At 39.8% G+C, this 13,006-nt stretch overlaps 1 protein-coding gene and 1 long non-coding RNA gene across 2 annotated transcripts; both read right to left on the reverse strand.

The window, feature by feature from the left end:
* Nucleotides 1–237: 237 nt before the first annotated feature.
* LOC116618231 (keratin-associated protein 5-5) lies at nucleotides 238–837 on the reverse strand. The gene has a single exon (XM_032381720.1). The coding sequence runs from the start codon at nucleotides 835–837 to the stop codon at nucleotides 238–240; it is 600 nt and encodes a 199-aa protein (XP_032237611.1).
* A 687-nt stretch (nucleotides 838–1,524) lies between these two features.
* LOC116618219 lies at nucleotides 1,525–3,570 on the reverse strand. The gene is made up of 2 exons (XR_004296096.2): nucleotides 3,024–3,570; nucleotides 1,525–2,138 (listed from the first exon to the last, which is right to left on the reverse strand). It is a non-coding gene; the product is annotated as an uncharacterized LOC116618219 (long non-coding RNA).
* Nucleotides 3,571–13,006: the final 9,436 nt, after the last annotated feature.

Genomic DNA, 13,006 nt, shown 5'->3' on the forward strand with positions numbered 1-13,006 from the left:
GTGACGAGTAACATGACGACCAGTATCATGTGACCAGTAACAATGTGACATTCAGTATCACGTGCCGAGTAACACTATGACGAGCAATATCACGTGACCTTACAATGTGACAGTCAGTATCACGTGAGGAGAAATGCTGACTACCAGTGTATCACTTGACTAGTATCACGTGACGACCAGTATCACGTGACGTGTAACACTATGACTATCAGTATAACGTGCCTAATTCGAGGAAAATCATGTGACGTGTAAGAACACGATGAAAAAATATATTCCCATCCATACCGGACCGTGACTTCCCACGTGGCTGCTAATACCAGCGTTAGTATAGCCAATCACGTTACAGATGGCCTCCCTACACGTGCGGCGGCACGTCTTTGCGTGACACTCCATGTCACACACTCCAGAGACACACATCTGCTCGCACCGCTCTACGCCCGGGGGACACGTCATTGAGCAGTCGGAGCAAATCTGATGGCAAATACGCGCCGTGCATGTGAGCGCGTGACAGTGTGACTCCCACACACACGACTGAGAACAAAGGTCTGTTGCGTGACACGACATGTCACACTTGCCGAAGAAGCACTTCTGGTCACACACGTCACGTCCGGTGCACGTCATGCCAGGGCAGGAGTGGAGGAAGTGGCAGGACTGTGAGCAGCTCGAGAAGTCTGTCTGGTCAGACATGGTACACGAGCACGACTCGTTGAAGCACGTCTTCTGACATAGGCCTTGGTTCACAACGCCGTGTTCACACACATCAAGGGCTGCACACAGCGCAGCGCAGGTCACGATGGCGAATACCGCTAGCTTGTTGAAACACAATACTCGACACATACTGGGGTTTGGAATCTAAGAATAAGCAAAAGCTTAGCGTTTTACTGACTGCATTCAGCACACCTGTTTAACTATAGTCACATATACACCTGTTTCAAATAAGGTTGCACTCGGAGATTCCAAGTGTCATAACCCGCAGTGCCCCATGGGTATCAAATAAATAGACACAGAAGCGTAGATAAAACATATACTAGCTTACCGATCCGGTACGAGTGCTGTCGTAATATTTGTCACTACAGGTCAGTGATGAGTAGACCCAATTTCTAGCTGAACTTTTATGGTCACTTCTCTATTTTCAAGTTTATGTATTGTCCTTGTGTCTTGTATTTTTATTCAATAATTTTCTTGTTAACCCATAAAAGTTGAAAATAGAAACGGTTTGATATCAAGCAATAGCTACTTAGAGGGATTATTTTGAAGCAGTCTCTCTTCCTTGGAAAAAAAATGTTTGTCAGTTATTGTTCCATCAAATGTGCATGTGTGTATCAAATATATTTACAGCAAGGTTCCCTTCTCTCCCAAGTTTTACTAATGTCACTCAAGAATCAGGCGTTAGAAACTGGTCATCAGGAGAATGATTTTCACTACATGAAGCACCAGAAACAATAATAACAACAAGAAATAGGCAGCTGCACTGCATAGTGTGAGATACGTGAACTTATTAACAAATGAAGAGTAATGATACTGTAGTTTTATCATAGCAATTTTATTTTATTTTATTTTTTTACTATTTAATTGCTCTTTATTTAAGATTTTGTGGAAAGGGCTTTGCTTTTCTTCAATTTTGTTGAATGCAGTTGCAGTTGATATAAACTTGAAACAGAAGTATTAACTGTACTGAAAGAAAGGTTCTCTTTCAAAGTCTGGCAGCATCAAAATAAAACAGTGCTTCTACAGTTCTGGTACTGTTAGCTATTCATGTAGTATTTGTGGCTTTTTCTATACAATGCTGGGCAACATCATCAGATTAATTTTGAATACTGCATGCTCAATTAGCCATCTCCATTTGATTTGGAATTTGTGTCTTTGTATGCACAATGTTGGAGGGGATCAAATTTATCATAAACAACAATGTTCAGTTGTTAGGGTTCAGTTTGTCAGAAAACAGCATTTTTACTTTGTGATGACCATGTTGTGTATTAGTGGTTCGATATGCTTCAAATGCATCATAACAGCTTTCTTATATGTATTCTCTGTTCCTAACATTTCCATAAGCATTTCATTTCTTTAATAGCTCCTCTTGTTCTTTGAAGACTATAATAATTGAAAACTCCCCATTAAGGGTGTCACATCTTTAATGCCTGAAAGAAAAGAGGGAACATTTGAACAAAAATGCACAAAAAAGACAACTTAAGGATACCTATCTTTATTAGTATGCTCTGGGAACTACAACATCAAGAAAAATAGGTTTGTGATTAGAGAAAGATGTTTTTCTCACATGTAACAAACTTATATGGAATATTTGTGTGCATATGGTGTATACATGTTCTATTACCTGTATTGTATACATCTATTTATTATCCGTTATTATGATTGCTAAGAAATTAAAGAGATTGTAGTTGTAGACAGCTATCAATGTTAGAGTGAATTTAACGAAACTCTCACTGGAAAGCCCTAGACATGTATTACTTTGGTGGTACATTTGATTCCTCAAATTAAGCAATTCATCAGTGTGGCAGTAAACATGTGTGACCCAAATATATTTTGTAGAATAAAATGGAAAACCGAAATAATAAGGCAACTCGATAATGCAAAGGTTCTATCAAAACAGTCTACTAACCACCCGCAATAAAATCAAATTATAAATCTGTGCATACTAATAATTCATTAAAGTTACTTTCATGCTGTAGGCTTAGTTCCAAGATACTGAGACTCAAGAAAATATACTTCACTTCTGTATATAATTTATATTTGTTGTATTTCTCCCCCTGATAAGAAGCTAATCAATCGAGGTTTTAATCTGCTAATAATCAGTAATAGTAAATCAGTAAGTAATAATCAGTAGTTTCAGTTTTAATGCTCGGTTAGGCTGAGTTGCATTACACCAAGATAAATAAATATACATGAATAAATAAGACTAAACCAATACGTTATAATATGCTACACAGCTCTATTGAGAGACTAAGTAGTAATCAAAGAAAATATTAATTGGTAAAAAATGCAATAAACAACACATCCTAACCTACCTTAAGAAGCTTCGTTATAGTTGAAGATGCTTTCCCTTCCAATATAACTGCCAATATTGTCCGTGTGATTAATGACCGCCATCTTGATCTTGTTTCTCATGCGCATGCGCACTTACGATTGCAACCGCGCAAAGCAGGCTGGTCACACTTCAAAGTGTGACCAGGAACGCTCGCGCGCCTAGTTTGTCCTTCGAAGCCCGCATTTCATTAATTAGAGTTGCTGTCTCCGCTCGGTCGCTTCAGGCGACCTCGCTACGACAGCAACAAGTCTTGAAAGCTATAGAATTCTTTTTTTATGTGTCTGTAAACATTCACCTCGCTTCCAGACATAATGATTCAGCCATTCACTTATTGTGGACTTATTGTGGATTTATTTGTGATCCGCACAATTGGCATCACCCTAGCCCGGTCGCAGCTCTAGATCCCACATGGATTATTTGTGATCCGCACAAATGGTTAAAGCACTTCGTTCGAGTCGAAGTCACCCTGCAGTTTTTTTGCTGATGAAGTTTAACTGAGGCAAACCGGCTATGCCATGCTGACGAGTCCTAATAAGGACGAAACAGCTGTCCATGGTTGCCGAACTGCACGGGTAATAGACTGTGCTAGCGTCCCGTCTTGGCCCGACTGGTGCCAATGTGTGTATGCTAGTGTGCTTTTAAAGTCCACATTCACTTATTACCCATGAACCACCGCGGGTTACGATACATCAGGAAGTTTAAGTTTTATGATAAAAATGCTTTTTTTGGACAACGAAATACTAGTTGAAAAAATGTAACATACCGCGAGCATGCAAATAGATATTGAAAACAGCTAGGCGTCCTCGGCTCTATCGAGAAATAACCCCTAGAAGGGGATACTACAACGGCTCTATCGAACTATGTCCCCTTAACCCTTCACACGCTCTATGAAAGCATGTGTTCCTGCTCCACGTAAAGGTCTGTTTCGAGCTGTTTCCGATCAAAGTGCTATACTGATATCTGTTCTGACTACTGTCGGGATCACGGTAGACAGGGGATCCTGAATGTTTTATCACTTTCTTGACATTCAGGATACAAAAGGGGGGGGGGGGGACGTTGGGGTTCACGGTATTGCGGTATTGGCCTTTTTTGTACGATATTGCGGTAAAAAAGCAAAAAACATGCGGTGATGCGGTATTTCAAAACACTGCGAGGTGCGAGATTTTGCTTTTTGCACGGCGGTATTGCAGTAATTATTTTTTTAATATTGCGGTGTTGCGGTGCTAATAAGTCCTGCGGTGCGCGGGATTTGCCCGTGGTTCGGGATGATCTTGAGGGAACCTGGGAAATGTCGGGGTGTCGCGCATGCTCTTCACAACCTCGCCTTTCTGTTGCGATATTTCCGGCTATTTTCTGCGGCATTGCGGTATTTTCGAAACTTTTGTGCGTATTGCGGTAATTAGACCCCCCCCCCCCCCCTTCCATACTCCCCTACAAAGGTTCTTGTTCCCAATGCTGTTTTTAAAAAGTTTAAAATTTCGTTGGTTGGTGGAAGTCCGTAAACTGTATCTTTTTTAAGGCTTTTTTATAAGAACGTCCAGCCTGTGATTTCACTGAACATATGCTAAATACATATAAATAAATGGCCGAGGCTTAGATAGCAACAAAACATTATTTTGTTAGTCTGATGCGTTCTAAAATGCAGAATCATATTATTGTGCTCATAATAACATCCATAAATATCATGGTTATTGATTATGTGTGTAATTCATTTTCTAATAATTCATTAGAATTTTGTGTTTATACACGAAAATTAAAGGAATCGTTGAGGACATATTCAGCCTTAAAATGCTACAAAAATAAGAACGGCCCAGCCTCAACTGAAAATAAGACGTTCTAAAAATTTTTATTCTAGCAATCGTAATTTTCTCTATAGAAAGTCAGTTTAGACAATAAGATTACATGATACCGTACACTTAAGACAAACTCATTACATGTTAACGACAGTTTACCGTGTGTAAGCCCTCTTCTTAGCGGTATCGCATCTATATGAGTACAATTACTATTACAAAAATGTGTGTTTGCTGCATTTGGTCATTCAAACGAGATTATATGGATAGAGACAGGTGTAAAACAACGTATAGACAAGAAACACTTTATACCTATAACTTGATACCTATAGTCCATAACATAAAAATTATTTTAACATTTTCATAATTATATCGTATATTTTCCAGTTTTCCCTTATCATAAATGCTAAGATTTGAGCGATTTCCCGTTATGAAATCCCGATTTACATATCTATCTAGGTATCTGTATGGAAATTATTATTGAAAGTTAAATTGCTTGAAATTGTGAACAGTGAAAAGTAAAAAGAATATTGTAAGTATAGGGTGTACTGACTAAAGATTCGCTAAGAAAGAAACACACAGAGACATTGATTGATGAGAAAAAAAATATAAATGACACTCTGGATAAAACTAAAGCATTCTAACCCTACCTGAATGTTATCAAACAAGGTGTTCGTATCTCGGAGAATTCACCTGAATTTGATGATATTTTAGGAGTCAAAATGATAGAGTCATTCCCGGTTCTTGACTGCGTTCAACCCTGGTGTTAGAGCAATCAACAAGGCCGGCCTCTACTCAGCTTCTTGTGAGGTTTTAATATTCTATACTTCATTCAAATAAATCCTTCCGAGAGGTTTTGTTCGTGCCAGCGCCAGTTTTCCTCAGTTTCTTTGCGTCTCCTGCGGCGTGGAATCTCTCTTTCCCAAATTAACTCCAGGTTGTAGTGGCACAAACATTAAACATTAATGAAAAACCCTAAAACTGAAGACAAATTAATTCCCATTCAATATGACTCCTAATGGTGATTGGTCTAAAGGACAAATTCGTTCTCGTAAATTTATGTCAAAACATCCCACAATGATAAATATATATTTGTTTTGATTTATTAATTCATGTATTTTCTGACCCCTACTGCAAATAATATGAATTGAGAATCAAGGCATTTTTAAATAAAAATAACAGTTAATTGTAGAGGAATTGCACGTTTCCCATTGGTACATGGATTTTAGCATAAAGGAGGATATTCAGTCGAAATTAAAAGGGAATAGAAATTGATAAAACTGATAAACCAAAAGTTTCACTCATATGTAATGCATAAAAGCCTTTTCGAACAAGTGGGTTTTACACCTCTTTTCAAATGTATGCGGAATCCCGGGTTTTTAATGTTCTGTCATTCGACATGGTCATTCTACCAAGCTAGTACTTCGTGAATGTTATTTGCATTCTCATATTAGAGATAATCTTCCATTCGAAATCCTAAAATCATACAACATGAAGTATATTGCTAAAGACTCCCGACATGATCCAGTGAGCCGCTCAAAACATGAAAACTTTTAGCGACGATCTGCGCTGGATAGTAATTTCATATCAATATTTACAAATCTTATCTGTTGAAGACACAGTGCAGGGCACCCTTTGTTGGGAAATCATTCGCATATGATTTGAAAATAGGTGTAAGACGAGATTTTTCTGATAACGCGAATATGTTCTGGCAGCTCGTTCCACAGAGCAGGAGCGGCTGAGGAAAATGATGTAAAGCCATAATTTTTAGCTTATAAGATACAGGTTCAAGGCGAGGTGCGGAACAAGAAGATCTTAACATTCTCCGTGATTTGTAGGTGGTGATAAGGTTTGGTGATAAGACATTTAAAAGTCAGAAGATTCCATTTAAAAACAATTCTAGGGAGCCGATGCAGTTCTTGTAAGATGGGTGTTTTCTGTTAATGTGGTAACGTTTTTTCCTTTAGAATAAGGTTTTGATAGAGTCAAACATTTTACTTAGAAATATTACGAAGGTTTTACAATGCTGTTTATGTGAGGTGCCATCGATGAAATAAAAAGATAAAACAAAAAGAAATTACTCCAATGATGCGAGCTTCTCTGGAGGTGTTGATAACAGTCATTGCCAAACCAAAGACATTAAGAAAATAATCGTGAGCGAAACTTTGAATGCAGCAGTAGTAGTTTAGTTTTATCTTAGTCTAGTTCAAGTTTGTTCATCTCCATCCACAATTCAATATACAAAATATCATGCTTTTGTAAACGATGCTCAATATCTGACAGGTCATCACCTGAGCTAGAAGAAATATAAATCCGAGTCATTAGCATAGAAATGAAAGTCAAAACAATGGCGGCGTATTATGTCCCTCAAAGGAGAAGTGTACAAAAGATAAAAGATTGGCCCAAGCACTTAATCCCACAAGAAAACACGAGGATCAGAAGACACCCCTTGGATGTAAACAAGTTGGGAACGGTCACTAAGAAAAGACACAAACCATAGGAGACTGCAGATCCTGAAAAGCCAAAACGAGAGGCCAACCGTGTTCAAGTATAGTATTATACGATATATTCAAAGGCGGCAGACATAACAAAAGGGGAAAAACACATCGCTTGGATCCCAAAACATAATTTTGGACTCGCATAATTGCAGTTTTACAACTATGATGACGCTTATACGCAGCCTGGAAGCATTCGTTAAAGTCATTGTCACGTAAATGATCTAGGGTGCGCGACGTGCCTATTTTTTTTTTCAAGAGTTTTACAGAGAAAATGAAGATAAGAAACTGACCTAAAATTAGACCTCAACATCAAGAAGTGGTCTCTTCAGCAGAGGCGAGATTGGATCCTGCTTCAGTCCAGGTACAAACTGTAAAAAATTTTGACCAAAGTAAATTGGTTCCCTTTGAGTCAGAGATGACTAATTGTTTATTGGTCATTCTGACCTTTGCAATTTGGTCATTCTGACCTATTTCATATATGGTCATTTTGACCATTTGTCTTTGGTTATTTGGGCCAGCTTTAATTGGTCATTTGTACCATGCTATTTGGTCATTTTGACCATTTTGTCTTTGGTTATTTGGACCAGTTTTAATGGGTCATTGGGCGGGGGGTACACATTTACATCAAGGTGAGATAACCACTGCGTTTGTATTGCCTTAGTTAGTATGCGTGAACTAACATTGCTTAAAAATAAATAAAAAACTCCAAGACAGATTAAACAATTTTATTTTTCAAATTGTTAATTCACTTAAAATGCTGGAGACTTTTTAGTAGAAGTGGGAGGATGGGAGAAGGGTCCAAAAAGCGGGAGACTCCAGCCGAAAGGTTGGCATCTGGATCTGAAAACAAAAGCGGCGCTGACAAAACTTGGATCGGATCGGAACAGATCGGATCAGAATATGGAGATGACAAAAAGTTTCGCAATGTTTCTGTGGAGATAACTCGTCTCAATGTCACGGTAAGGGATCGAGCGTGTACACTGGGTCTAAGCGGCAAGATTACGTGCTAGCCCCCCAACCTCCGATTCAAAAGTTAAAACAGAAGAGTTCAGCGTATAGTTGCATTAAAGAGAGTCAAGTTTCTTATTACACTCAGCGGAGAATTCGTCCGAGTACATTAGAAGATCGGCACATTAGAAGATCGGCCAACGCCTCTCAAGTCTCCTGTGCTGTTTATCCATTTCCATTGGAGAATTGCGCCAACGCCTCTCAAGTCTCCTGCGCTGTTTATCCATTTCCATTTGAGAATTGCGCCAACGCCTCTCAAGTCTCCTGCGCTGTTTATCCATTTCCATTTGAGAATTGAGCCAACGCCTCTCAAGTCTCCTGCGCTGTTTATCCATTGCCATTTGAGAATTGCGCCAACGCCTCTCAAGTCTCCTGCGCTGTTTATCCATTTCCATTTGAGATTTGCGCCAACGCCTCTCAAGTCTCCTGCGCTGTTTATCCATTTCCATTTGAGAATTGCGCCAACGCCTCTCAAGTCTCCTGCGCTGTTTATCCATTTCCATTTGAGAATTGCGCCAACGCCTCTCAAGTCTCCTGCGCTGTTTATCCATTTCCATTTGAGAATTGCGCCAACGCCTCTCAAGTCTCCTGCGTTGTTTATCCATTGCCATTTGAGAATTGCGCCAAAACCTCACAAGTCTCCTGCGCTGTTTATCCATTTCCATTTGAGATTTGCGCCAACGCCTCTCAAGTCTCCTGCGCTGTTTATCCATTTCCATTTGAGATTTGCGCCAACGCCTCTCAAGTCTCCTGCGCTGTTTATCCATTTCCATTTGAGAATTGCGCCAACGCCTCTCAAGTCTCCTGCGCTGTTTATCAATTTCCATTTGAGAATTGAGCCAACGCCTCTCAAGTCTCCTGCGCTGTTTATCCATTTCCATTTGAGAATTGCGCCAACGCCTCTCAAGTCTCCTGCGCTGTTTATCCATTTCCATTTGAGAATTGCGCCAACGCCTCTCAAGTCTCCTGCGTTGTTTATCCATTGCCATTTGAGAATTGCGCCAAAACCTCACAAGTCTCCTGCGCTGTTTATCCATTTCCATTTGAGATTTGCGCCAACGCCTTTCAAGTCTCCTGCGCTGTTTATCCATTTCCATTTGAGATTTGCGCCAACGCCTCTCAAGTCTCCTGCGCTGTTTATCCATTTCCATTTGAGAATTGCGCCAACGCCTCTCAAGTCTCCTGCGCTGTTTATCAATTTCCATTTGAGAATTGAGCCAACGCCTCTCAAGTCTCCTGCGCTGTTTATCCATTTCCATTTGAGAATTGCGCCGACGCCTCTCGTCTCCAGCGCTGTTTAAACATCATTTCAAAAACCTTCTTAATAACGTGGGCTAACGTGGACGGTGAATCCCTTGTCTTCTCGGGTAAGGTCGCGCTCGGTTTTGAAATTAGTTTTTCAATTTAAAAGAACGCGCGGTGTTTGATTTCTCAATGATTATTTTTGTCCCCGTTTTTTTTAGAAAATGATTCCAAACACTTTCCCAAATATGCCTAATAGTTTTTTACATTCTTTAGTACTTTAAAGCTATCATAATTACTCGTACAGTCAAGGCGTAGCCAAGGGCCTTTTGGGCCCACTCCTGCTAAAAATCCTGGTTATGCCGCTGTACAGCTGTACGTTTTGCTATGTTTTCCTCCGGCAGTTACGGAGGTCCGCACTCAACGAAGTCTAGTTGTGACTGACTGACGACTTGTTTTGCGCGAGCGTGCGAAAAAGGAGGCGGAGCTATCCCTTTTTTAACGCGAGGTAAAAGAAAAGTTTTAATTTTTCTTTCAATAAATTGTACAAATATAGTCAATATTATTATTATTTTTTTCAATTCAAGAACATGGTTACCAGTCTGTGCCTCGGGGCCTTTCTCAATCGTCTCATCTCAAATATAATCTATGCAAAAAAAACAAACAACCAACCAAACAAACAAACAAACAACCAAACGAACGAACGAACGAACGAACGAGCGAGCGAGCGAGCGAGCGAACGAACGAACAAACGAACGAACAAAAAAAAAAACGAACGAACGAACAAACGAACGAACAAACAAACAAACAAGCAAGCAAGCAATCAAGCAAGCAAACAAACTAACAACTAACGTGTCCCTCTTTCTTTCGCGCGCTACCGATTGCCTGAGGGCACTGGGTCGTCATCACCATAGAGCTCATGCCCTCCACGACATGACACATAAGAGAAGCACGTTCGTTAATCCTTCAAATGATAACACGGTCATCACTCTTTACACTGTAATATGCGTCCCCAGTGTACAGCACGTCGCGACTTCTCACAGCAAAAAAGGATCCCAAAGAAGGAAGATTAATTACTAAGGTAAACAGTTTGGTGTTTTCATTATCCTTGTTTGTTGTCGTTACTTCGTAGCAACAAAAAGATGAGACATTAGCACTTAAAGCTAAAAGGGAAAATCGACATTAGCACTTAAAGCGACATTAGCACTTAAAGCTAAGAGGGAAAATCGGGACAAATCTAAGCTAGTAGATTATTTTACTACTACAAGCAAATGTAATTAGGGGCATTTTAGCTAAGTATACAAATAGTTTCTTTTTTTTACTATAAATCCTTACTTTGCTGTTATATGTATTCCCGAGCATGGGAAAACATGCATTCTACAGCTGTCTTTTACTTTTTTAATTTTTTTTAAAGTCCCTCCACCCGCATTGTATTCTAGCGCATGGGCGATTACGTAAGATATCTGCACCAAAAAGATAACAAATTGACGGGGGTTTATTTGCGTTCAGTCCGTGCGTAACTATCCCCTTTTTGTAATCTTCCTGGCGATGGCTGAGGTTTAGTACGTGATACTGCGAATGCGTTTGTAGTTTGTTGCATTTGGCAAATGACTCCTGGGTCGATCGGTTTCCGCCCACTGAATTGAGGAAATGGCAACCAGTTTGTCAAGTAATTTGGGGTCAGAAAATGGTGTAGTTTTCCTTGCTATTGTGTGTGTATTCCCTGCTAACACATGCCTCTTATCTTTCTATTCGCTCGGCTCGGAGAAATAAAGCGAAATACAAAGAAAAGAGGCCCCTCTGCTAGCAAGGAACTGCGGGTTTGGTCATATCGTTAAGGGTTTCAAGGATTTCGTCCACGCGATACGATTTGCTGGAATGCGATGTTTACTGGATGTCAATAGGAAAAAAAAGATGGCTGATAGCTTTAGAGTATTTTATAAATAGGGATGGATTAATGCAATCTCGTCACGTCTTGACGCGGCGCGCTGTTGGAGACGACCGTATGTGATACACATGCGTGCACCGCTATCACCCCTGTCATAGAATAATAGGTCATAGAAATTGTCGTTTAAAAAACCCTGATACTTAGTTTGAAATATATAACATTACCCCCCCCCCCCCCCCCCCCCTCCGAGACTGGTGGTCTGTAGTGTGATTCGATTTCAGAACGCATCACTCAAATAGATTATTTTGCAGAAGCAATCTGTTCGGAAATCTAAAAACCTCGGCAAAATTTAGCATGTCAAAATCTAACGCTGAACGTTCTTATAAAAAAGTTCTTATTAAACAAAAAAGTGTATTGACCATCGCCGCAAGGGGTGAACTTGCTTGCACGATTCTGAAGTGTAGCAAACACATCAAATTCAAGTACATACGACTCAGACATCAGGACATTTATAGCAGTTATTGATGTCGCGTGACCTTTTGTCTGTCAACGCTGCGTGATTCGACGTAGACAATAGAAAAAGCTCTGGCTAGATGTTCAATAGCAAGAGCTCAGGTTTCACGTTCAAGAGGCTCATTTGTCAGACTTGCACTGAACGAGATGTCCCATGCTGTTACGGCGTGTGAACTCGCTCCGGCACGATGCCTCACCTCTCTCTATACCGCTAACCACTAGCTCGCCGACTAGTTCACGGAAACAGGTAATGTAAAAAAAAACTAGTACATTATGTCCAGCTTTATATGAGCTTGAAAGTCTTGAATACAAGCACAAACAGAGTGAAGTACAAAGCTTCTATTTCTGCACCAGTACCTTTTGTTTTCTGCCGAGAATATCAGAGAAAAGCCTAAAAGAAAAAGTATCGTATTATCTGAGGAGTTTGGCGCACGAACTTGGTTTTAAAGGCAAGAAAAGTACCCTAAAAATAATATACATGTTTGATCAAAACAAATACTACAAATATAGGTAAAAACCCGCGTTAATATTTTTGCGAACTTATTTTTCCTATTTTTTTCTCTGGTCGTGCTTTTGTAAACAGGTCTAAAAAGAATATTGTAGAAGCTGCTTCTACAGCATGTTTTTTCTACTTCCGTAAACTATCCCATCATCTTCTTGTCATCAGTTTGTAGATAATAATAACTCAGCTAAAATAAACCTAGTATAAAACCGCAACATTCCGTCCAGAGACGTCTGACTTGGGAGTGAGCTGTGGGATAGGGGATTCTTGTTTCTGATAATAATAATCAATAGCGAATCAGTAGCTGTAATTTGACGCTCTATGTTTTGAGGTTTAAAAAGAACACAACACTGGCACTCTTCCAGCATTGTCCCGAAACGGCGGAATGACTTGAATGTTCTCTTGTTACCTGTAAAATTAGAAGAATAGAAACAAGGCTGCTCGCTCGCTCAGTTGTGTTTGGGTTGCAGGATTACCGAGTAGTGCTCTTACTTGTAGTATAGATGTAGAACTAGGATTTAT

The sequence above is a fragment of the Nematostella vectensis genome, chromosome 1 (genome assembly GCF_932526225.1).
Source record: "Nematostella vectensis chromosome 1, jaNemVect1.1, whole genome shotgun sequence".
In the NCBI taxonomy this organism is placed as follows: Eukaryota; Metazoa; Cnidaria; class Anthozoa; order Actiniaria; family Edwardsiidae; genus Nematostella; species Nematostella vectensis.